The 24,386-nt window shown below is 40.2% G+C and overlaps 1 protein-coding gene across 3 annotated transcripts in view; it reads left to right on the top strand.

Moving 5' to 3' along the window:
• The window catches only part of dock11 (dedicator of cytokinesis 11), a 91,776-nt gene that overhangs the window by 21,675 nt on the left and 45,715 nt on the right, over positions 1 to 24,386 (top strand). For all 3 annotated transcript variants that reach the window (XM_072458912.1, XM_072458913.1, XM_072458911.1), the window contains exons 9-19: positions 501 to 580; positions 2,172 to 2,255; positions 2,367 to 2,507; positions 4,990 to 5,268; positions 6,682 to 6,804; positions 8,455 to 8,537; positions 20,900 to 21,022; positions 21,094 to 21,170; positions 21,500 to 21,684; positions 21,825 to 21,890; positions 24,191 to 24,283. In XM_072458912.1, the coding sequence (XP_072315013.1) occupies positions 501 to 580; positions 2,172 to 2,255; positions 2,367 to 2,507; positions 4,990 to 5,268; positions 6,682 to 6,804; positions 8,455 to 8,537; positions 20,900 to 21,022; positions 21,094 to 21,170; positions 21,500 to 21,684; positions 21,825 to 21,890; positions 24,191 to 24,283 (1,334 nt within the window). The remainder of the gene's footprint in view (positions 1 to 500; positions 581 to 2,171; positions 2,256 to 2,366; positions 2,508 to 4,989; positions 5,269 to 6,681; positions 6,805 to 8,454; positions 8,538 to 20,899; positions 21,023 to 21,093; positions 21,171 to 21,499; positions 21,685 to 21,824; positions 21,891 to 24,190; positions 24,284 to 24,386) is intronic.

Below are 24,386 nucleotides of genomic sequence, written 5' to 3'. Positions count from 1 at the left end.
TGCTATTAAAAATCAGTTTGTCTCAATAGCACTCGTTCAGCGCTGACACAACTTTTAACTAGTTTGGGCTTTTTATTTTTCAAAGACTTGGACGCTAGTTGTTCCCTGAAACTCCTTGCGTCATACTTGGTGGTTGAAAGATACTTCTGTAGCCACAGCTGCCCTGGGGTAGCCAATAGTTCAGGTTGAGTCTTCTGACGGGAGGATGGAGCGTCGTCCAATAAAACTGCAGGCTACTTAACAGTTCTAGTGGCCCATAATCCATCAGGAGGAAGCAGCAGAAAAGTGAAGGAACATGTTTGAATCTTAACGAGGCGGCTTCAGATCTATGTCGAGCAGGAAAGAGCGAATTTGCGGCCAGTCAAATAAAGAGCCTCCAGGGAAGCATAAGGGACTGCTGCTGCTGCTGCTGCTGCTGCTGCTGCTGCTGCTGCTGCTGCTGCTGTTGCTGCTGCTTTGACTGATCTCACTCAGTTAACCTCTGTCCTGGCTCCTCTCAGATGACGACACCAGCAGCCAGGGTAAAGGGGAGAGTCTGCTGGACAACGTGGGGAGGAGTCTACACCCGGAGCTCATCAAGGTACCAGGAGATACTAGAACTAGAACTACTTATTTATTTATTTCACATTATGATTTATTTACACTGTTATTGTAGAAAAATACCATGTGATAAACTCCATGGTATTTTCCCCCAATTTTGTCTTATTTGTTTTCAGATTCTAATTTCTTGTTTGAAACTTCACACTTGTAAATGTAAAAGGTTAATAAAAGATGAAAACAATTAACAGAAATCGAAATGTACCACCATTTAAAACTCACAATCAAACAAATTATCTTCAAAGACTATGTTGACTCTAATAATTTCTGTGACTGACGAGCGCTTTTAATTTGTTATATCCCAATGAGCAATAGTGATTTTTGCCTGCTTCCCATCTCGATTAAATATGATTGGCTTATGGATTATGTTTTTTTCTTTAATGTAAAACCTATGTTATTTCTTCTTTGTAAACTGTATTCAGTCTAGGGAACTTTACTAAACATCTGCATAGTACGGGAAAATGATTTTGATATGTTAAATAATTGCAATATGTTAAACGCTGTGATATCGACATTATAAAAGTTTAAGTATACTTTTTTTGACAACATATTTTCAATTATATTAAAACAAACCGTAATGTATTTGTCAAATTCTGTGAAAATGAAAACTTGACACAGACAAAACTGTGACTTCAGGCTAAAATAGACTGAATAAGGAAAATCATAAATAAAATCGGCTGTTTTTCTTTTAAAACTGTGCATTTATGTCAGATGGAGAAACTTGTTGTTATTATGATATATGTACTTTGTCACAATGATTTCCTTAACCAATATTGTGATAGTGACACTTTTGCGATAATTTGCGCATCACTTTTTACATTTTTTTATTTTTTATTAAAGAAATACGATTCTCTGTCTGTAATTGTTCTTAATCATAGACGTGACTTAAAGCTGAATCATCCATTTCTCTCGACAGTTCAATTGAAATGGTAGCATGAATGTTACTGTTTTGTTGTTAGTTACAAATCCACTCTTCTAGATCTTTTATTATTCTATTCCTGAGGCGATACAGTAGTGTGTGTCCCATCGAGGCTGTTTCTTTGATCCGTGTGTAAATTGTGCGTTCCACACAGAGAACAAAGCTGTGTGCTGCTGCCGCTCTGCTCTGGGCCACAGTCTGCAGTTAGAGAGAGCGTGATGGGCGCACCGGTCTGTTACCTGAGGCTTTCATGTCTTTGTCTACGGCCTCATGTCGGCTTCAGTCTGGACCTGCTGGTTTCACTTCTTCTGCTTATGTCGGTTTAGAAGGTTAGGAGATAATGTGCAACAATCCACTGCATTTTATGGGATGAACATCAAACTAAAAAAAGGCATTATCAGTATAACACATTATCTTATACTGTACAAAGGATTTTATTTCCATGTTATCACTTCAAAGTTTCAATGTCATAAATACGGTACAATTACATTTTAAATAAAGAGATGACAGCTAAACAGAAAGCATTTGAGACTGGAGGAGAACCTTACTTTTTGTTTAGATTGTGAACATTGTCAACAAATCATGTTTTTTGTCACTTCAAAAAGCAATAAATAAACACATTGTAATCCAGTCTTTTTAATTGTTGTTTTCCCAGTACGCCAGGGAGACGGACCAGCTCAATAAGATCAACAGGAATGATGGCAGACAGAAGTTGTTCTCTCTAGACCCTGAGACGCAGGTAAGATGTTCACTCCTGTATCATTCAGCTTTTATTTATGTCCTAATTGATTCTGACTGTTTACGTTCTGCCTTCTTAGAATTACTCTTTAATGTGTGTTTCCTTTTTCAGAGGCTGGACTTCTCTGGTATCGAGCCTGATGTGAAGCCTTTTGAAGAGCGCTTTGGTCGCCGCATCATGGTCAGCTGTCACGACCTGACCTTCAGTCTGCAGGGCTGTGTCAGCGAGAAGGGCGACGGCGTTCTCACCAATGTGTGTACTTCTACTGTTTGTTCCCACTGTTCTTCACCTTAGAGCGATTTCGTATGGTCTGAAAGTGTCTCCACAGTCTTAAGTGAACCGTAACGCTCTATTTAAGCGATTGATTGGTCAAGAGAGAATGCAGACTTAAACTGAAAAGGCAAACAAGGAGATATAAACCAAAAATGATAATTTCTCACCAAGCCCTGACTTGATCTTGTGTTAAATCGCTGTATTTCCAGTAACTTAGTTTATGCTGAGCTGCCATAGACTTGGCAAAACAAAGCCAGCACACATTGGCATCAGCTGTTTCCTGTTTATCGACGCACAGCACTCGTGTTGTTTCCGGAAATATAATATTTCCAGTGAAAAAATCAACTAACATTATCTAAAGCCAATGCATTACACAGAGAGAGGTTAAAGCACAGAGTAGAGGTTTTGCAGAAAAGTGATATAAATGCAGAAAATGATGATGATAAACCAGAAGCATTTCAGACTCAAATAACTAATTATTTTTATGATTAAAAAGTATAATTCAGTATGTGTGTATGTGTGTACATATGTGTATATATATGTATTATAAAGCGCTTGTTGCATAAAAAACATTTGTCCTGAAATAGGAGACACTAGAAACTAAAAGAACCATGCATTTTTAAGCTCTTTTACTCACACAGACTGCGTTCCCCCTGCTCTTTTGCCCCAGATATTATTCCTTTATAATTCATGTCTGTCTGACTCTCTGACCTAACCTGGCAGGAGCTCGATTCATACGTGTTGTACACAGAGTCTTGCCAATCTAGAAAGGCTCATTTGAAACTATTTGGGAGATACAAAACATTCAGTTGGATACTTCAAGCTGATTGGTGTAGCAGGCTGATGAATCAAACCTTTGCAAAATTCAGTTAAGAAAAAAACGCTGACATATTTCTATCTTCACGAATATTTGAGAATTCATCTTGTTGTTCAAAGTAATCGTACCAAGCCAGTGCTCACATTTACAGTTCTAAGGGTACTGATTGAAAGTCGAATCACCCAAGCATTACCTAGTTAGTTCATTTCATGACATTAAAGCCCCTTCTCATTTTAGAAATGCTGCTGCTGGTGCATTAGACACTGAACAGACCTGTCTCATTCGTGTTCTTCCATCCTTCTCCTGCCCTCTGAGTCTCAACCACATCTCGCAGCACTTTGAATGTTTTATGGACACACTTTGACAGAGCATAATGCATTATACCGTTCCACTCTAAAGAACTCACTTTGATTTACGACAGAATAAAATCATTTATTACACTAGGTGGATCGTGGGCACCTGGATTTACACTTTGACAGTAGCCAAAGTACTGTGTTGTTCTGGATCAAATTACGGTTAAGAACCAGAATAAGGATTGAAGGACATGGAAAGTTATATTAAAAGGATAGCCACTGAGGTAAAATTCATCCCACAAATTATTTTATTTATTTTGATTTTATTTATTATTTTATTTTATTTTATTACAAATTAAGGTATTGGGAGAAACTAATACTTAACAGTAACTGTTTCTCGATATGATTTATCATACAAACAAAACATTATATAATTTGCAGATTCTGATATTTCCAAAGAATAGACACAAAAAAAAATCATAATTGAAAGTTGCATGCAAGAGTTTGCATTTAACATTGTCACAGTAGAATCACTCACAGTGGAAAAAGGAACCAAAACTTTTACTGAAGTAAGATCATTATCGTAACTCGATTTCATGCAAGCAAAGTATAAAGTATTGTGTTAAAAACTCTGAAAAGTACAATTTCTTTAAAAAGTTATGCACGTAGTAAGTAACAAGTGGCAAAAACAAGTTCCTAATTTGAGATTAATATTTTCTACTGTACAATACCAATCGTACTTATAGCCTCTTAAGGACACGTGTTTAAGGACTTGAAACGATACATCTCATTTGTCTAATTTATCGTTTAGACTAATTACTCTATTTTAAACACCACTTATAACCCCAAAACAATTTAGGTTTCATTTTGTGGTCTGAGAGTTTGGTTAGTAAAATGGATGTTTCCGATTGGTCAAAATTGAATTATAGAAGTTCAGTATTGCTTTCTTTCCTCCAATCATGTTGCCGTAATGTGTTTATCAAACTCTATTTCCATCCAAAGGAATAAACTCGATATTCAATACCAATTTTTATACCACAATAACAAAAAATGCAAGCTTTTTAGACACACAAAATAATAGTACTTTTTATGTAATTTAGTATTCATGTGGTCTTATACTAGTTCTGATAAAGTTCAAGATCATTCTAAAACTGTTCAGGAAAGGTCCAATTTTGTCCCATTTATGTGTTAAAAAAAAGAAAAAGTATACATTTTCAAATCAGTATCTAGTTTCAACGCTATTTGTAATATCTGTATCAGATTATTTTATAGCAATAGTTTTCTGCGTAAAAAAAATTGAAAGAAATCTGTGATAAATCTCTTTTTATAAGCGTGTTTGCGTTACTTCCAGGTGGAGCCGTTCTTCATCACCCTCGCACTGTTCGACGTGTCTAAAAACTGCAAGATCTCAGGCGACTTCCACGTGGACCTGAACCCGGCGGCCGTGAGGGAGCTGCTGAACGACGCCTCGGGCCAGCTCTCTCCTTCCTCCTCCTCCTCAGACTCTTTAGACGGGGGAGGAAGAGGAGGAGGGGAGGCGCCGGCCATGTTGAACGGAGACTCGGGCAGAGGGAGCGGACTGCCTGCAGTTCAGCGAGCGTCAGAGGCTGTGCTGAGGTTCCCCACGCAGGTACGGGTACAGGCACGCCCGGGGGGATGTTTTTAAGAAGGTACGCTGTATCTGCTGGAGGAAATGAGGAGCGATAACGTGTTTGAGATGGAGCAATTCTTTGAGCTCTGTTTTGTAATCTGGGTTGTGCAATGTTAGATTACAAATCATCATACTTTAGGTTGAATTTTCTGAGCTCTCAAGCTTCTGTTGCTGGAATCAATCAAAATACAACTTTGAATAAACTAATGATGAAGAAACACTGTTGTAGCAAGATTAAAAAAACATTTTGCATTGTACTGTATGTCCCCTTTTAAAATGGCCTTGATTGCCTTTACAACTGAAAGCGGACATTACTGTAATCTCAGTCAGACGTTCCCTCACCAGGTGTTGTTAGCACTCCATCTTTTTACAGAGGCTTGAATTCTATAAAGGAGATAAACAAACCTAGCTTGCCTTGACATGCCAGTGTAAGCATGCGGTTGTAATGAAGGTGGTTTGAGGCAGAAATGCTCAGAACAAGCTCGATGATTATTTATGGACCTAAAATCAAGGCACAAGTTCTTGGAGCTCGACCTTTGACATCACCAATCTGAGAAATGATGGAGTGTTTTTCTGAGGCTCAGTTGAGAGGACTTACTTTACAGGATTCATCAAACGAGCATGAATGAAGCCAAATTACAACTCCAGTTATGTTTGTGATGAGGAAACTATGTTAGAACTTAGTTAAAAGCTCAAAAAGGTCAACTTTGTGTCATTTAAGATAATGACAAAATGTGTTTGTTGCCTGTAAATGGAAGCAAAGGATTGTGGTCCTCTTCTTTTAATGCTTTCATTTAATCAACACTGTAATAATGACTTTAGATCATTTCTGTCTTTATTTACTAACTCCAGCTGCTCTTTGGTTTTCTTTTTCAGATTTTGAAGCTACAAGGTTTGACTCCATATAACGCTAAACTGCCAATAGCGTACTTGACAATTATCTTTATTTCCAGGCACCAGTGAAGAAGTATAATCTTATATTGTAGTTCATGTTATACTGTACATCCCTTCCTATTACTGTATTTCTACTGCAATACTCAAAATAAGATAAGATAAGATAAGATATTCCTTTATTGTCCCACATGGGGAAATTTCATTGGTGCAACGCAGGTAGATACAGAGGTAGATCCACATGCTCCTCTCTTCCTTTTGAATACAGTTGTGGTTTTACCCCTGTAATTAGTTGTATTAGTTGTAAACCTTTGCAGTAGTCAGAACCATGTTGCTGGACCACAACCTAACAAATTGAACTGAAAATACATGTGGTTTTCCTGTGAAGCTACAGCTGACAGCGCCACTTCCCGTGCACTTTGCCTTGTAAAAGTATTTCAACCATCTAACTACTGCCTACTCAGTCATTTCCTTTTTTTTTTTTCTTTTCGTTTCTCTCAGGGAATCTTCTCCGTGACTCACCCTCACGCAGACATCTTCCTGGTGGCTCGGGTGGAAAAAGTGTTACAAAACGGCATCACCCACTGCGCAGAGCCGTACATCAAGACGTCCGACGTAACCAAGGTCTTAACGCGTTTAATTTAAGGGGCGACACCAGTAAAACCTATTTTTATTTATTATTATTTTTTTGAGTTTGCTCTCTAAACAAAGAGGTCAAGCCCTTAAAGTAGGACGCACAAAACTTTACAATCATGTACAAGTTTGACAGATTGCACAGAGGGATTTCTTTATCCAATTCCAAGGCTAATTTATTAAAGTTTAACTGTGTAATCGTTAATTTACACTTCATATTAAAATATGTGTGAAAACGTTGAGGAATGACATAAAACACAACTTACGCGTATCGCTTGTCTCGTCTACTTCTGTTTTTTTTTCGTCCAACTCATGCTCTACTGAGGCTCATTCACGAGGCCAGTGCGCGTACACGTTCACCGTGATGTCAAAAATTTAATTTTAAAGAATTTTAGATTTGGTAAATCTATTTTATTTCAAACTAAAAAGAATTTAGCACTTTCTGTAATTTTAGAAGCCAAACTCTTGAAACGGTCCGGCTGTGAGGCTGCAGTCCCGCGTAGTGGCCACTACTCTATTTTGATGGCAGGCAGAGGGGGCGTGCCTAATCCAGATAATGTAATAGATCCATGCCTCTCACAAACACAGTTTGAAGCATGGAGAAGACCTTTACTCGGCGGGTCGTCAAAACTGTGTTGAACACATTGCGTGGACACAAACATGTATGAGAGGAGATGGTAATTAGATGCTCGAATTTGTCGCCGTGACATTAATGCGGAAATGCGGCAGATACATGGAGCGCTCAGCGGGCTGTCGGGGCGGGTCTGTGGGGCCGTTATAATGTTATAATGCACATTTGTCAATTTTGCATCGATGCGTCCTCGTACAATGCGTATCGTGGCATCACAATTCTTAAATTTCATACCCTAATAGCAATTTATTAGGTTGTTTCATGTTTTTTTTTTTTTTAAACAATGTTTTGGCTAATGCATCTTTATGGATGTTTAGCACACACACTGCAAACATGTCGGATTTCCAAGGGTCGTTCTTTGACGTTCCATCCCAAGCTCTATACTAATCAAAATATGAATACAAAAATGGATATTATAAACCTGTTTATAAAACACACTTTGTATTCCTTTTATAAAGACTGTGTTTATTCATGCTGACATTACATCATAGGATATGATACAACCATGGCCAACTGGATCTTTCAAATAATTATACCGGTACCTATAAAACCCATCAAAGACACCTTTTTCAGATTTTATTTTATTTTCTGGGGGAGGACTCGTGGCAAATAATTTGACTCCCAAGCATAAGTGCTACGGTGTCACATAAAGTGGGCCACTACCAACTAAATGAGATCTCCAAAATCCCTTCTGTGTCATTTTTTTGTATCTAATACATCTGCAAAAAGAAGCAAGGAATATAAATTTGTCTCTATCCATTATTGTTGTAGTGTTGTCCAAAATATGTGCCATTTTGGCAAGTTTTACACATAAAATGCCTTATTTACTCATGAAATCATATATGATGAAAAACTTGTAATGCATTTTGTCTTACATTTATGTTAGGCTATGTATAAATGTAGAAGTGTGTTCTCCTTTTCACCTGCAGTGTCTTGCCTCAAACAAAAACTTCAAATTAATGTCCATTATGATTGTACATTTAGATTTTTGTCTTCTCTATTCTTCCTAGACGGCTCAGAAGGTGCTCAAATCAGCCAAGCAGACGTGCCAACGCTTGGGCCAGTACAGGATGCCATTTGCCTGGGCTGCCAAGTATGACAAAATGACTCACAATATTACAATGATTATGAATTCATATGTTTAGATGCCTACACAGAAGTATCAAGTCATAATATTAGTAACATAACATACTTTTTGACTTTTAGTTGAAAACATGCAGATTGTCACACAATCTACACACTATTCGACATGATATATTATGTTGTTTTCCCTTTGTGTTAGACTATAACATGAGTAGCTCAACATTTTACAGTTTGTTCATTACATTTTTGAAAAGTGGCTGCGTGACATTTTCTAACCCTACACGTATGACTAATTTACTTTATTTATCAAATAACTTCATCCAAGAACAGGAATTTTCTGTGCGCTCAAGCCTCAGTTGTAGGACAGTTCAAGAGTAACTCAAACATGTGGGAATCAATTCAAATACAACTTTAAGGAAACTAATGATGAGGAAATACTGTTGACACAAGGCTCATTGAAGTTGATTTTGCATAGTCCTTTTAACACCCAGTTAAGTGACTGTGTAATAATGGTTTTCACTCAAAGTTGTATTTTAGAATGGTTCATGTATATTTTAGTGATATTAAGACACCATTGCTCCAACAATTCCCATTTCCTCCAACGCCCAATACCCTGTTTACTATTTTTTTTTCTCAAATGAAGTAATGTTCAGTCACATATTAAATTATTAAATTAAAAATTAAAAAAAACAATAGAAATTAAAGCCGCAAGCGGCATCCAACGGCCCTCGCGGGCCGCCGGCCTTCCGACTCTGCGCTTTCGACTTGATAAAGATGGCGCCCTTATTGTGTGTTGAATAAAAAAAGAACTTGACAGACGGCGACACAATTGACATGGCCAATCCAGTGCAAATCAACACAAGTGTCAGTCAAATTTGCTGCGCCGCCGCACAGAGACCGTAGCACTTGGAATAAAAATATGGATAACTTTTGATGCCGCGCTTGTGTAGATGATTTTTCCCAAAGTAAAGCTTGATCGAGCTATTGCCCACGGAGGAGTTTGTTAAAGTGTGAAGCGTAAATGTGAACATTTCAGAGATTTCGCTGTTTTCCCATTTCTGACATATATTTGCGGGTCCGCCACACAGAGACCGTAGCACTTAGAATCAAAATATGGATAAGTTTTGATGCCCCGCTTGTGTAGATGATATTCTCCAAATATGAACTTGATCGGACAATCGCCCTAGGAGGAGTTCGTTAAAGTGTGAAGCGTAAAAATGTGGTGATTTGAGCAATTCTATGATTTTCCCATAAGGACATGGGATGTTTCTGTCATCGCTACGGTTACGCCGTACAAAATATGACTTTGGCTCTCATACTTTTGTGATCAGGATGGCAAATTAGAATTTTGTTCAAAATATCATGTCATTTGGAAAAACTCTATTGTTTATAGGCCACTCTGAAGGCCAAATAGTCAGAATTCTGGGAAACGTTTGCGGCTCCGTCGCACAGAGACCGTAAAAGCTATCCTTAAAATTTGGATAACTTTAGATGCCCCACTTATCTAGAGGACGTACACCGATTTTGAGGTCGGTGGGCAAAACGCACTAGGAGGACTTCGTTAAAGTGTAAAACATAAAAATGTGGATATTCGAGAGATTTAGCGGTTTTCCCATAGGGATAACATGGGAGGTTTATGTCATCGCTACGACTACGCCGTAAAAATTAAGGCATTTGTCTGATTGGCTTTTTTGATCGCGACGCCAAAATAGAATTTTGGGTAAAGTTTAGAAAATTTTGGTAAAACTAATTTTTGACCTTCAATGTTAATTTAAAGGTCACTCTGTAGGGGGCGCTATCGCACCCATTTCAATTTTGTCATCATAAACTGGTCCAAACTAGAAAGTTGAACAACTGATTCAAATTTGGTCCTAATCGGACTTGTTTTGATCAAATGGGAACAATTTTTAGATCTGCAATATCCCAAAATAAGTTGTCCAACTTTGCGGCTGCGCCGCACACAGACCGTAAAAGGTATCTCAAAAAATTGGATAACTTTAGATGCCCCACTTGTCCAGAGGACGTCCGCCGATTTTGAAGTCGGTGGGCAAAACGCCCTAGGAGGAGTTCGTCAAAGTTTGACGTGAACAAAATGGCTAACACAGCGTGTTTTCATTTTCAAAGGAAGATGGCGGGCATAGGGTAATTCTGGGGGCGTGGCCACAATAATATTTGTTTTTTGTCCTCACGAGAGGAATGCGTGTTCCGAATTTCGTAGCTCTACGACAAAGTTGACCTCGGGGCGTCTCCCATAGGCGCAATGTATTTTGACTTTTGTCGGTAGCGCTGTCGCGCCATTTTTTAACGAAAAAAAAAATGGCCCAGAAAAAACAAAATTTTTCGCCGATTTTGAATTTTGGGTAAAGTTTGGTGAGTTTTTGAGCATGTTCAGGGGGTCAAATTAGAGTTCAAAGCGCTGAAGAACAAGAAAAATAATAATAATTAAAGCCGCAAGCGGCATCCAACGGCCCTCGCGGGCCGCCGGCCTTCCGACTCTGCGCTTTCGACTTGATAAAGATGGCGCCCTTATTGTGTCTTGAATTAAAAAAGAACTTGACAGACGGCGACACATTGGACATGGCCAATCCAGTGCAAATGAACACAAGTGTCAGTCAAATTTGCTGCGCCGCCGCACAGAGACCGTAGCACTTGGAATAAAAATATGGATAACTTTTGATGCCGCGCTTGTGTAGATGATATTTCCCAAAGTAAAGGTTGATCGAGCTATTGCCCACGGAGGAGTTTGTTAAAGTGTGAAGCGTAAATGTGAACATTTCAAGGATTTGGCGTTTTTCCCATTTGTGACAGTATATTTGCAGCTCCACGGCACAGAGACCGTACCACTTAAAATCAAAATATGGATAACTTTTGATGCCCTGTTTGTGTAGATGATTTTCCCCAAATATGAGCTTGATCAGGCAATCGCCCTAGGAGGAGTTCGTTGAAGTGTGAAGCGTAAAAATGTGGTCATTTTAGAGATTTCGCTGTTTTCCTATTTCTGACATATTTGCAGCTCCACGGCACAGAGACCGTAGCACTTGAAATCAAAATATGGATACGTTTTGATGCCCCGCTTGTGTAGATGATATTCCCCAAATATGAACTTGATCGGACAATCGCCCTAGGAGGAGTTCATTAAAGTGTGAAGCGTAAAAATGTGGTGATTTGAGCGATTCTGCGATTTTCCCATAAGGATAACATGGGATGTTTCTGTCATCGCTACGGTTACGCCGTACAAAATATGACTTTGGCTCTCATACTTGTATGATCAGGATGGCAAATTAGAATTTTGTGCAAAATATCATGTCATTTGGAAAAACTCTATTGTTTATAGGCCACTCTGAAGGCCAAATAGTCAGAATTCTGGGAAACGTTTGCGGCTCCGTCGCACAGAGACCGTAAAAGTTATCCTTAAAATTTGGATAACTTTAGATGCACCACTTGTCTAGAGGACGTACACCGATTTTGAGGTTGGTGGGCAAAACGCACTAGGAGGACTTCGTTAAAGTGTAAAACATAAAAATGTGGTAATTTGAGAGATTTGGTGGTTTTCCCATAGGGATAACATGGGAGGTTTCTGTCATCGCTACGACTACGCCGTAAAAAATTAGGCATTTTTGTGATTGGCTTTTGTGATCGGGACGACAAAATAGAATTTTGGGTAAAGTTTAGACAATTTTGGTAAAACTAATTTTTGACCTTCAATGTTAATTTAAAGGTCACTCTGTAGGGGGCGCTATCACTGCCATTTCAATTTTGTCAGCCTAAACTGGTCCAAACTAGAAAGTTTAACAACCGATTCAAATTTGGTCCTAATCGGACTGGTTTTGATCAAATGGGAGCAATTTTTAGACCTGCAATATTCCAAAATAAGTTGTCCAACTTTGCGGCTGCGCCGCACACAGACCGTAAAAGGTATCTCAAAAAATTGAATAACTTTAGATGCCCCACTTGTCCAGAGGACGTACGCCGATTTTGAAGTCGGTGGGCAAAACGCCCTAGGAGGAGTTCGTCAAAGTTTGACGTAAACAAAATGGCTAACTCAGCTTGTTTTCATTTTCAAAGGAAGATGGCGGCCATAGGGTAAGTTTGGGGGCGTGGCCACAATGATTTTTTTTGTTTATCCTCACGAGAGGAATGCGTGTCCCGAATTTCGTAGCTTTACGCCAAAGTTGACCTCGGGGCGTCTCCCATAGGCGCAATGTATTTTGACTTTTGTCGGTGGCGCTGTCGCGCCATTTTTTAACGAAAAAAAAAATGGCCCAGAAAAAATAAAATTTTTCGCCGATTCTGAATTTTGGGCAAAGTTTGGTGAGTTTTTGAGCATGTTCAGGGGGTCAAATTAGAGATCAAAGCGCTGAAGAAGAACAAGAAAAATAATAATAATAATAATAATAATAATATTTTTAGCAAAAACAATATAGCCGTTTTTTCTATAACAACAAATTATACATCGTTTGAAAGCTCTAAGCCTTCCCCATGCCGCCATGGGGTGGAATCATCATTACGAGCGCTTACGCGCTCGTCACTCCCTATTTCGTCGGGATGCCCCGCCCACTCCCCATAGACTTCCATTGATTTGAGCAGAAACAAGCATGGCCCATGCCTGCGGCATGGATTCTCGCGTACGGGACGATGCCAGGAGGGTTTTTGGAGGAATGCAGCGCTTCGCGCTGCTGTTGTCAACAATTTGTGAATGGGCTACGCCCATTCACAAATTGTTGACTATTTCTGTCATAGCAGGAGTAAGTATGCATGATCCATGCCTTCGGCATGGGCTAGTTCACTGTACTTGCCAGGGGCGACGGGGCACCAAACATGCGGGCTGCGCCCGCATGTTTGGTCAGACAGTTGCAACGCTGCCTTCGGCAGCGTTGCGGGAGCAATAGGCCCTCCGCCCTGCTGGGGCTCGGGCCTAAATATAGCCGCAAGCGGCAATGATCGGCCCTCGCCACGCCGCCGCCACGCCGCAAGAGGAGGGGGCGCTAACGCGCCCCAATTGTCCTTTTATTACATCTACTGCTGAATCTGTGACGCTGTCACATCTTCTCCCCTTTGTTTTACCATCAAAAAGCAATTTTATTTTGAATTCTTGGCAAAATGTGCGGCTTTGCCGCACAGACACCGTGACTCTTAGAATAAAAATGTGGATAACTTTTGATGGTCCACCCCTGAAGATGAGTCTCACCAAATTTCAGGTTAATAGGGCTAACGCCCTGGGAGGAGTTTGTGAAAGTCTAAAGTGTAAACATGTTCTGGCGATTTCCCCATTGGAATAACATGGAAGGTTTTGGTCATCGCTACGGCAAAGCCATAACAATTATGACATGGGTCTCATTGACTTTTTTGATGGGGATGCCAAAATTGAGTTGTGTGTCAAATTTCATATAATTTCGCAAAACTAAATATTTAACCCCCATATAAAATCTGTAGGGGGCGCTGTGGCTCCAAATTAATTTAGTTCACTTCAAGTAGGTTTAGGGCAAAGAGTTTAACAACTGATTCTAATTTGACGCAATTCGGACTTTATCGGCGCAAACGGCAGAAATGTTAAATTTGGGAGATTTCTGAAATTCTTGCTACAGTTTGTGGCTTCGCCGCTCAGAGACCGTGACAGGTATCAATGTAATTTGGATAACTTTTGATGTCCCACTCCTCAGTAGCATTTTCACCAAATTTCAGCTTTTTAGGGCCAACGCCCTGGGAGGAGTTTGTAAAAGTACGACGTTTGGAAAAACTCCGAAGTCATGTTTAGCCATTTTTGAAGCAATATGGCCGACATTTGGTTGGGCGGACGGCGTTGCCGTAAAAATATTTTTTACTTCTCTTGTCACCATCTACCTCTGCGCCAAATTTCATGATTCTACGATCAGATTTTTTTTGGGTCATTTCCCACCTCTCAATGCATTTTTGGTACATTTGGGGGCGCTGACGCGCCAATTTTTTTAATTTTAGAAAAAGGAAATAGCCAGAATGTAGAGAGGCACGATTTTTAGAGGTGTGCTAATTTTTGTGACTTTTCGTCAATGTTCACTGGGTGAAAAATAGGGGGGTTGGTCCCGAGAAGAAGAAGAAGAAAGAAAGAAAGAAAGAAAGAATAATATTCCGATGCGAAAACAATGTTTCCCATTTTTCAAATATCATGAACTATACATTTTCGGAAAGCGCTCGCGCTTTCCTACCTCATGGTGTGGGTCCCTGGTCACTGACGGGTACTTTCGTTAATTTTGAGTGGGCTCCGCCCACTTTGTGTTTTTGGCCCTCTATACAGTAATAATGTTCAATTTTTGCATTACATGCTTATATGCACGGAACATGCAAGAGATGGGGAACGTATTCGTGAGCTACTTAGCGCAAATGAGTGCTTTATATTGGGATGACAACCGCTTCGCGGTCGTCATCCCAATGTAAAGTGCTCGTTTAGTGCGTACTTTTGCACGGGCTTCGCCCGTTTACAACGGTAAAGTTCCATTTTCCTACTACTAATTAGTATGCACGGGGCGTGCGTGAGTGAAGGAGTGCGTTAGTGAGTGTTTGGAAGTGGGCGAGCGCTTCGCGCTCGATTTCGTGCGCACTTCGTGCGCACTTTCGCAGCCGTGCTTCGCACGGCCTTACGAGATTAATAGGCCTCTCGCCAGCTTGTGGCGCTCGGGCCTAATAATAAATAATATTTTTAGCAAAAACAATATAGCCGTTTCCACTATAACAACAAATTATACATCGTTTGAAAGCTCTAAGCCTTCCCCATGCCGCCATGGGGTGGAATCATCATTACGAGCGCTTACGCGCTCGTCACTCCCCATTCCGTCGGGATGCCCCGCCCACTCCCCATAGACTTCCATTGATTTGAGCAGATACAAGCATGGCCCATGCCTGCGGCATGGATTCTCGCGTACAGGATAATGCCAGGAGGGTTTTTGGAGGAATGCAGCGCTGCTGTTGTCAATTTGTGAATGGGCTACGCCCATTCACAAATTGTTGACTATTTCTGTCATAGCAGGAGTAAGTATGCATGATCCATGCCTTGGGCATGTTTGGTCAGACAGTTGCAACGCTGCCCTCCGCCCTGCTGGGGCTCGGGCCTAATAATGGTTTGACTTGTCTAAAATGTAGTCTGCTTATAACAGACAAAAGAATGGCAAAATATTAAAACGTAAAATTCTCAAATATATAGTATTTGGCCCTTTAATATCACATTACAGTATTTTTTTTATTTAACAAACAGAAAAACACAGGTGGCAAAGAACAAATGAAATTAAAGCCGCAAGCGGCATCCAACGGCCCTCGCGGGCCGCCGGCCTTCCGACTCTGCTCTCTGCATTTTACAGAGTTGGCGCTAACGTAATTGTCTAAGAACTAAGACAGCGACACATTGGACATGTACAATGCTGTGCTTAACCAGTGCAAATGAACACAAATGTTGGTCAAATGTGCAGCTCCAGCGCACAGAGACCGTGACACTTGGAATAAAAATATGGATAACTTTTGATGCTCCGCTTGTGTAGATTATTTTCCCCAAATATGAACTTGATCGAGCTATTGCCCACAGAGGAGTTCATTAAAGTGTGAAGCGTAAATGTGAACATTTCAAGGATTTGGCGTTTTTCCCATTTGTGACATATATTTGCGGCTCTACCGCACAGAGACCGTAGCACTTAGAATCAAAATATGGATAACTTTTGATGCCCCGCTTGTGTAGATGATATTCTCCAAATATGAACTTGATCGGGTAATCGCCCTAGGAGGAGTTTGTTAAAGTGTGAAGTGTAAAAATGTGGTCATTTGAGAGATTTTGCGGTTTCCCCATAGGGATAACATGGGATGTTTCTGTCATCGCTACGGCTACGCTTTACCAAATATGACTTTGGCTCCCATACTTTTATTTTGGGGATGGCAAATGAGAATTGTGTGCAAAATGTCATGTCATTTGGAAAAACTCTTGTTTATAGGCCACTCTGAAGGCCAAATAGTCCAAATTCTGCGAAAATTTTGCGGCTCAGCTGCACAGAGACCGTAAATGTTATCCATAAAATTTGAATAACTTTAGATGCCCCACTTGTCTAGAGGAGGTACACCGATTTTGAGATTGGTGAGCCAAACGCACTAGGAGGAGTTTGTTAAAGTGTGAAGCGTAAATGTGAACATTTCAAGGATTTGGCGTTTTTCCCATTTGTGACAGTATATTTGCAGCTCCACGGCACAGAGACCGTAGCACTTAAAATCAAAATATTGATAACTTTTGATGCCCCATTTGTGTAGATGATTTCCCCAAATATGAGCTTGATCGGGCAATCGGCCTAGGAGGAGTTGGTGAAAGTGTGAAGCGTGAAAATGTGGTCATTTTAGAGATTTCGCTGTTTTCCCATTTCTGACATATATTTGCGGGTCCGCCACACAGAGACCGTAGCACTTAGAATCAAAATATGGATACCTTTTGATGGCCCGCTTGTGTAGATGATTTTCCCCAAATATGAGCTTGATCGGACAATCGCCCTAGGAGGAGTTTGTTAAAGTGTGAAGTGTAAAAATGTGGTGATTTGAGCGATTCTACGATTTTCCCATAAGGATAACATGGGATGTTTCTGTCAACGCTACGGTTACGCCGTACAAAATATGACTTTGGCTCTCATACTTGTATGATCAGGATGGCAAATTAGAATTTAGTGCAAAATGTCATGTCATTTGGAAAACCTCTATTGTTTATAGGCCACTCTGAAGGCCAAATAGTCAGAATTCTGGGAAACGTTTGCGGCTCCGTCGCACAGAGACCGTAAAAGTTATCCTTAAAATTTGGATAACTTTAGATGCACCACTTGTCTAGAGGACGTACACCGATTTTGAGGTTGGTGGGCAAAACGCACTAGGAGGAGTTCGTTGAAGTGTAAAACATAAAAATGTGGTAATTTGAGAGATTTTGCGGTTTTCCCATAGGGATAACATGGGAGGTTTCTGTCATCGCTACGACTACGCCGTAAAAATTTAGGCATTTTTGTGATTGGCTTTTGTGATCGGGACGGCAAAATAGAATTTTGGGTAAAGTTTAGACAATTTTGGTAAAACTAATTTTTGACCTTCAATGTTAATTTAAAGGTCACTCTGTAGGGGGCGCTATCGCGGCCATTTCAATTTTGTCAGCCTAAACTGGTCCAAACTAGAAAGTTTAACAACTGATTAAAATTTGGTCCTAATCGGACTGGTTTTGATCAAATGGGAGCAATTTTTAGATCTGCAATATTCCAAAATAAGTTGTCCAACTTTGCGGCTGCGCCGCACACAGACCGTTAAAGGTATCTCAAAAAATTGAATAACTTTAGATGCCCCACTTGTCCAGAGGACGTACGCCGATTTTGAAATCGGTGGGCAAAACGCCCTAGGAGGAGTTCGTCAAAGTTTGACGTGAACAAAATGACTAACACAGCGTATTTTCATTTTCAAAGGAAGCCATAGGGTAAGTCTGGGGGCGTGGCCACAATGATTTTTTTTGTTCGTCCTCACAAGAGGAATGCGTGTCCCGAATTTCGTAGCTTTACGCCAAAGTTGACCTCGGGGCGTCTCCCATAGGCGCAATGTATTTTGACTTTTGTCGGTGGCGCTGTCGCGTCATTTTTTAACGAAAAAAAAAATGGCCCAGAAAAAATAAAATTTTTCGCCGATTCTGAATTTTGGGCAAAGTTTGGTGAGTTTTTGAGCATGTTCAGGGGGTCAAATTAGAGATCAAAGCGCTGAAGAAGAACAAGAAAAATTAAAGCCGCAAGCGGCATCCAACGGCCCTCGCAGGCCGCCGGCCTTCCGACTCTGCGCTTTTGACTTGATAAAGATGGCGCCCTTATTGTGTCTTGAATAAAAAAAGAACTTGACAGACGGCGACACATTGGACATGGCCAATCCAGTGCAAATGAACACAAGTGTCAGTCAAATTTGCTGCGCCGCCGCACAGAGACCGTAGCACTTGGAATAAAAATATGGATACCTTTTGATGCCCCGCTTGTGTAGATGATTTTTCCCAAAGTAAAGCTTGATCGAGCTATTGCCCACGGAGGAGTTTGTTAAAGTGTGAAGCGTAAATGTGAACATTTCAAGGATTTGGCGTTTTTCCCATTTGTGACAGTATATTTGCAGCTCCACGGCACAGAGACCGTACCACTTAAAATCAAAATATGGATAACTTTTGATGCCCCGTTTGTGTAGATGATTTTCCCCAAATATGAGCTTGATCGGGCAATCGCCCTAGGAGGAGTTCGTTAAAGTGTGAAGCGTAAAAATGTGGTGATTTTAGAGATTTCGCTGTTTTCCCATTTCTGACATATATTTGCGGGTCCGCCACACAGAGACCGTAGCACTTAGAATCAAAATATGGGTAAGTTTTGATGCCCCGCTTGTGTAGATGATATTCTCCAAATATGAACTTGATCGGACAATCGCCCTAGGAGGAGTTCATTAAAGTGTGAAGCGTAAAAATGTGGTGATTTGAGCGATTCTACGATTTTCCCATAAGGATAACATGGGATGTTTCTGTCAACGCTACGGTTACGCCGTACAAAATATGACTTTGGCTCTCATACTTTTATGATCAGGATGGCAAATTAGAATTTTGTTCAAAATATCATGTCATTTGGAAAAACTCTATTGTTTATAGGCCACTCTGAAGGCCAAATAGTCAGAATTCTGGGAAACGTTTGCGGCTCCGTCGCACAAAGACCGTAAAAGTTATCCTTAAAATTTGGATAACTTTAGATACACCACTTGTCTAGAGGACGTACACCGATTTTGAGGTTGGTGGGCAAAACGCACTAGGAGGACTTCGTTAAAGTGTAAAACATAAAAATGTGGTAATTTGAGAGATTTTGTGGTTTTCCCATAGGGATAACATGGGAGGTTTCTGTCATCGCTACGACTACGGCGTAAAAATTTAGGCATTTTTGTGATTGGCTTTTGTGATCGGGACGGCAAAATAGAATTTTGGGTAAAGTTTAGACAGTTTTGGTAAAACTAATTTTTGACCTTCAATGTTAATTTAAAGGTCACTCTGTAGGGGGCGCTATCACTGCCATTTCAATTTTGTCAGCCTAAACTGGTCCAAACTAGAAAGTTTAACAACTGATTCAAATTTGGTCCTAATCGGACTGGTTTTGATCAAATGGGAGCAATTTTTAGACCTGCAATATTCCAAAATAAGTTGTCCAACTTTGCGGCTGCGCCGCACACAGACCGTAAAAGGTATCTCAAAAAATTGAATAACTTTAGATGCCCCACTTGTCCAGAGGACGTACGCCGATTTTGAAGTCGGTGGGCAAAACGCCCTAGGAGGAGTTCGTCAAAGTTTGACGTAAACAAAATGGCTAACTCAGCTTGTTTTCATTTTCAAAGGAAGATGGCGGCCATAGGGTAAGTTTGGGGGCGTGGCCACAATGTTTTTTTTTTGTTTATCCTCACGAGAGGAATGCGTGTCCCGAATTTCGTAGCTTTACGCCAAAGTTGACCTCGGGGCGTCTCCCATAGGCGCAATGTATTTTGACTTTTGTCGGTGGCGCTGTCGCGCCATTTTTTAACGAAAAAAAAAATGGCCCAGAAAAAATAAAATTTTTCACCGATTCTGAATTTTGGGCAAAGTTTGGTGAGTTTTTGAGCATGTTCAGGGGGTCAAATTAGAGATCAAAGCGCTGAAGAAGAACAAGAAAAATAATAATAATAATAATATTTTTAGCAAAAACAATATAGCCGTTTTTACTATAACAACAAATGATACATCGTTTGAAAGCTCTAAGCCTTCCCGATGCCGCCATGGGGTGGAATTATCATTACGAGCGCTTACGCGCTCGTCACTCCCTATTCCGTCGGGATGCCCCGCCCACTCCCCATAGACTTCCATTGATTTGAGCAGATACAAGCATGGCCCATGCCTGCGGCATGGATTCTCGCATACGGGACGATGCCAGGAGGGTTTTTGGAGGAATGCAGCGCTTCGCGCTGCTGTTGTCAACAATTAGTGAATGGGCTACGCCCATTCACTAATTGTTGACTATTTCTGTCATAGCAGGAGTAAGTATGCATGATCCATGCCTTCGGCATGGGCTAGTTCACTGTACTTGCCAGGGGCGACGGGGTACCAAACACTGCCTTCGGCAGCGTTGCGGGAGCTATAGGCCCTCCCCCTGCTGGGGCTCGGGCCTAATAAAAATGAAAAATGATGGTACATGATAGTCCTGCACACATGTTCTTAGTCCAAAATCAAATAGCTCCATTTTCAAATTAAGTCTGAATGTCATTTTTTCATTTGTCTAATGCCTGTTACTATGTCCAATCTTTGATTGTTGGCTCAATCTGTCATTCCTTTGTTGGTGATGGCCCGAGCACATTCTCATTTGTCTCCAGGCAGGTGTTCAAAGATGCTCAGGGCAGTTTGGACATGGATGGGAAGTTCTCTCCACTGTATCGCCAAGACAGCAGCAAGATCTCCTGTGAGGACATGATGAAACTGCTGGCCGACATTAGGAAGTTAGTCCTAAGGTTGTTTTTGTACATACAGCACAAACTAGAGATTGATTATGAACTTTTTCCATTTACAGGCCTGAGAAAAGCAAACTTCAGACCATCCCAGGACAACTGAATGTCACTATTGAATGTGTGCCTCCCGATTTCTCAAGTAAGCTACTTTATAAATGGAATGTTAGGAAGCAACACCGGTCACCAAAAAACAAACAAACAAACAAACATATCGGTCCCATCTGTCCCAGTGTCTGGTAGATTTGTCCAAATTCAACTTCAGAGTAAAGTCAATGTTTCCATTTTGTAATTATCCTATTTGAGTTATTCCTTTTTTTGTTGTCACTGCAGCCCAAAGGTATCGCAAGTATCTGTCAGTAGTTCCATTGTTGGTGTTTTTTACATCCTAAATACATAACCGGAAGTCATTTTCTATCTTGTTTTATTAAACATTTTTAATTATTATTAAATATCTTTCCACTCGCTCAGACACCGTTACCTCGTCGTACATTCCGGTCAAGCCGTTTGAGGACAGCTGTGAGCGCGTGTCTGTAGAAGTGGAGGAATTTCTACCTGAAGAGGCCAAATACAACTACCCCTTTACTACCTACAAGAACCAGCTGTACGTGTACCCTCTGCAGCTCAAGTATGACAACCAGAAGACATTCACTAAGGTCTGTGCCACAAGTTACTTACATGTAGTCCTTTTATCTGTGGGGCGTTTGACTGATGGACACAACCACTCTCGCTGATTGTGTTCTTGGCTGACTGCATTGATTTTGTAATGTCATGTTCGGCTTCGTTTCTTTGCTAGGCAAGAAACATTGCAGTGTGTATCCAGTTCAGAGACACAGATGAAGAAGGAGCAACCCCTTTAAAGGTGAGTTGTGTTCAGGGAAATAAAATCCGGATCAATAAAAATGGCTAAACATCTGGATTGCTACTGATTAATTAGTAAGTAAAACAGTTAGCTAACCAGCAGTTTTACTTTTAGTATTGTGAATTTATTGCATCCTAGATTAACAATGAAGCTGATTGAAAGTAACATCATTGAAACTGTGAATTATTGTTATTGTAAAACATACTTTTACATAAGATCCAAATCTACAGCTAGCTAGCACATTTTATAAACAAAAAGACAAAAAACAATAATAAGTGCTCAATTTGATCTAACTACTGAATAAAATCAAAGCAAAATCATAAAAACACAGAAAACCTCACAATGTAAGTGATGTTAAAAGCCGAAGTAATAATTGTGAGTCTTTAAACACTACCATGCATCCTCATTCATTCCATGATATTGTTATAGGTTCAAGCCAATCAATTAAATAACTCTTTTACTTAAACTATGCTTTTTTCCATATTTAATTGATACACATTTTAACTATGATTAATTAGTGCATTTTATGGAACGAGTGTGAAATGCTATCATACAACAACAATGTGAGGATGGTCGGACTGGAACAAATATATTGAGCTATTGAATTTGAAAATAGAAAATTGAAGGAAATGGAACGTATCGTATCATAGGTCAAGCCTAAAGAAGCCTACAACTTTGCAGCACCGACGTAATGATATAATTCGCTTTGGCCCTAATTATAGATGAATACTTTTTTTGGGTGACAAAACAAGCAGCAGCACATGTATAAAACATTCTCATCTCGAGGTGTTGTCCAATATGCGTGTCTGATTGATACAGAGCTGCCAGGGTCCAGATAGTGCCAGTGAAACATTAGCACATGGTGAAACGCACAGTGCTTGACTAGTGACGAGTATTCTGGATTCCTGGTATCTATAATGGAATACTGAACCCCTGGAAAGTTAGAGGACCAGGACCAGGACACTTAGATGCTAATCAGGTACTCAGGGTGGTTGAGCCAGGGTCTCACAAAGACAAAGATGATTCTAATAGGCCATTAAAATTCTGAATAGGCTAGCTCGGTAGATACAAGGGGGGAGTTTCTGTTGAAACAAACAACTCTTTCCACTTCAGGAAGGCTGCTCCCACAGAACAGTATTAATATCGGAGTTCTCGATCTAAATTCTTTTATTGACAATGACTCTTGGATGAGAGTCGAAACGTCTATTTTTTCTAACTGAGTCCAGATGACTACAACTGAAGCTTTTTTCTACTATTTACATGCTATTTCGTCTAAAATAATTTAACTGGTGAACCAAATATATCCATGGGTTTCAGAACAATGAGAAATAAGGACTGTTGCCACAGCGATTAACAATTTAGACCAAAATATGTGTCTTTTGAATTAGGAAAACGTACGGAAAATATTGCATGCAACATAATTACAAATGTAAAGATGTTTTCCCCTTAACAATCACATTTTATATTCTTATGTGTTGGTCCGTACAGTCTGACTGATAAGACCTCCTCAGATGTATATGTCTTTAGCCCTCATCCTGGCTCAGGTTATCCAGGGTCACATCAGTCGTCTTCTAGCAGGTCTACCACACACTTGTGAATGGTGGCAGTCAAACCAAACCTGTCTGGAATCTGGGCTTAATCTGCAACAACCAATCTGTGCTCAAAGCCTTCAACTCTCCCCACATCGGCGGTTTTTTAACACTGAAGCATTTATTACTCATCCCGTGTTGTTGTTTTCAAAATCTAAATTTCTAAATTTCAAAAACTACAAACTGTATTATTTTGGTTTAAGTTGACTGTAATGTTAGCGTCCTGATTCAATTATTTCACACAGTGTCAAAGGCTGCTCAAACTACCTGTGCTTTTTGAGAAAGCCAAAGCAGACAGGGCAAATAGTCACTTAAGGACACACGTTATGCAGAATTTACTTTGTTGAACTTTTAACATTGTTCCTTCTTCAAAAACATACCTGGAATTGTATTTGGCTTCATTAACGCTACTTTGAGAATTCCAGTTTAGTAAGTCCTCTAACGCTGAGCCTCAGAAAAACACTGCTTCAAATGTATTATGGGAGCGCCGAAATCCTCAAACAAAAGATAATTGACAGAAAAAATGATAGGACTGTCAATATTTCACAGGGATTTACCATTAAAGCAGAACTAAGTAACATTTTCACCTTTTAGAGTGTCTTGGTAAGTCAATGGTTAATTATGTATTTTTTAAGTGTAGGGCTTCAAATTCTGTATTGTACAAACTTGCCACTGATGCTGAACTTGATTATTGATGGATGTTTCTTTCAGTGCATCTACGGAAAGCCAGGAGACTCACTCTTCACCAGCAGTGTTTATGCAGCTGTATTGCACCACAATCAGAGCCCAGAGTTCTATGATGAGGTGAGAACATATGGATCTGCATATGTGCCACTGCTACACCACTGCCACATCAGCACAATCCTTTTGTTTTTAAAGGCATCTCATCTCTTCTTCTCTGTGCTGA

Source organism: Eucyclogobius newberryi, unplaced genomic scaffold (genome assembly GCF_026437365.1).
Source record: "Eucyclogobius newberryi isolate DKJ021-1_F unplaced genomic scaffold, fEucNew1.0.hap1 SCAF_22, whole genome shotgun sequence".
Lineage (NCBI taxonomy): Eukaryota > Metazoa > Chordata > Actinopteri > Gobiiformes > Gobiidae > Eucyclogobius > Eucyclogobius newberryi.
This window is presented reverse-complemented; position numbering and strand designations above follow the sequence as displayed.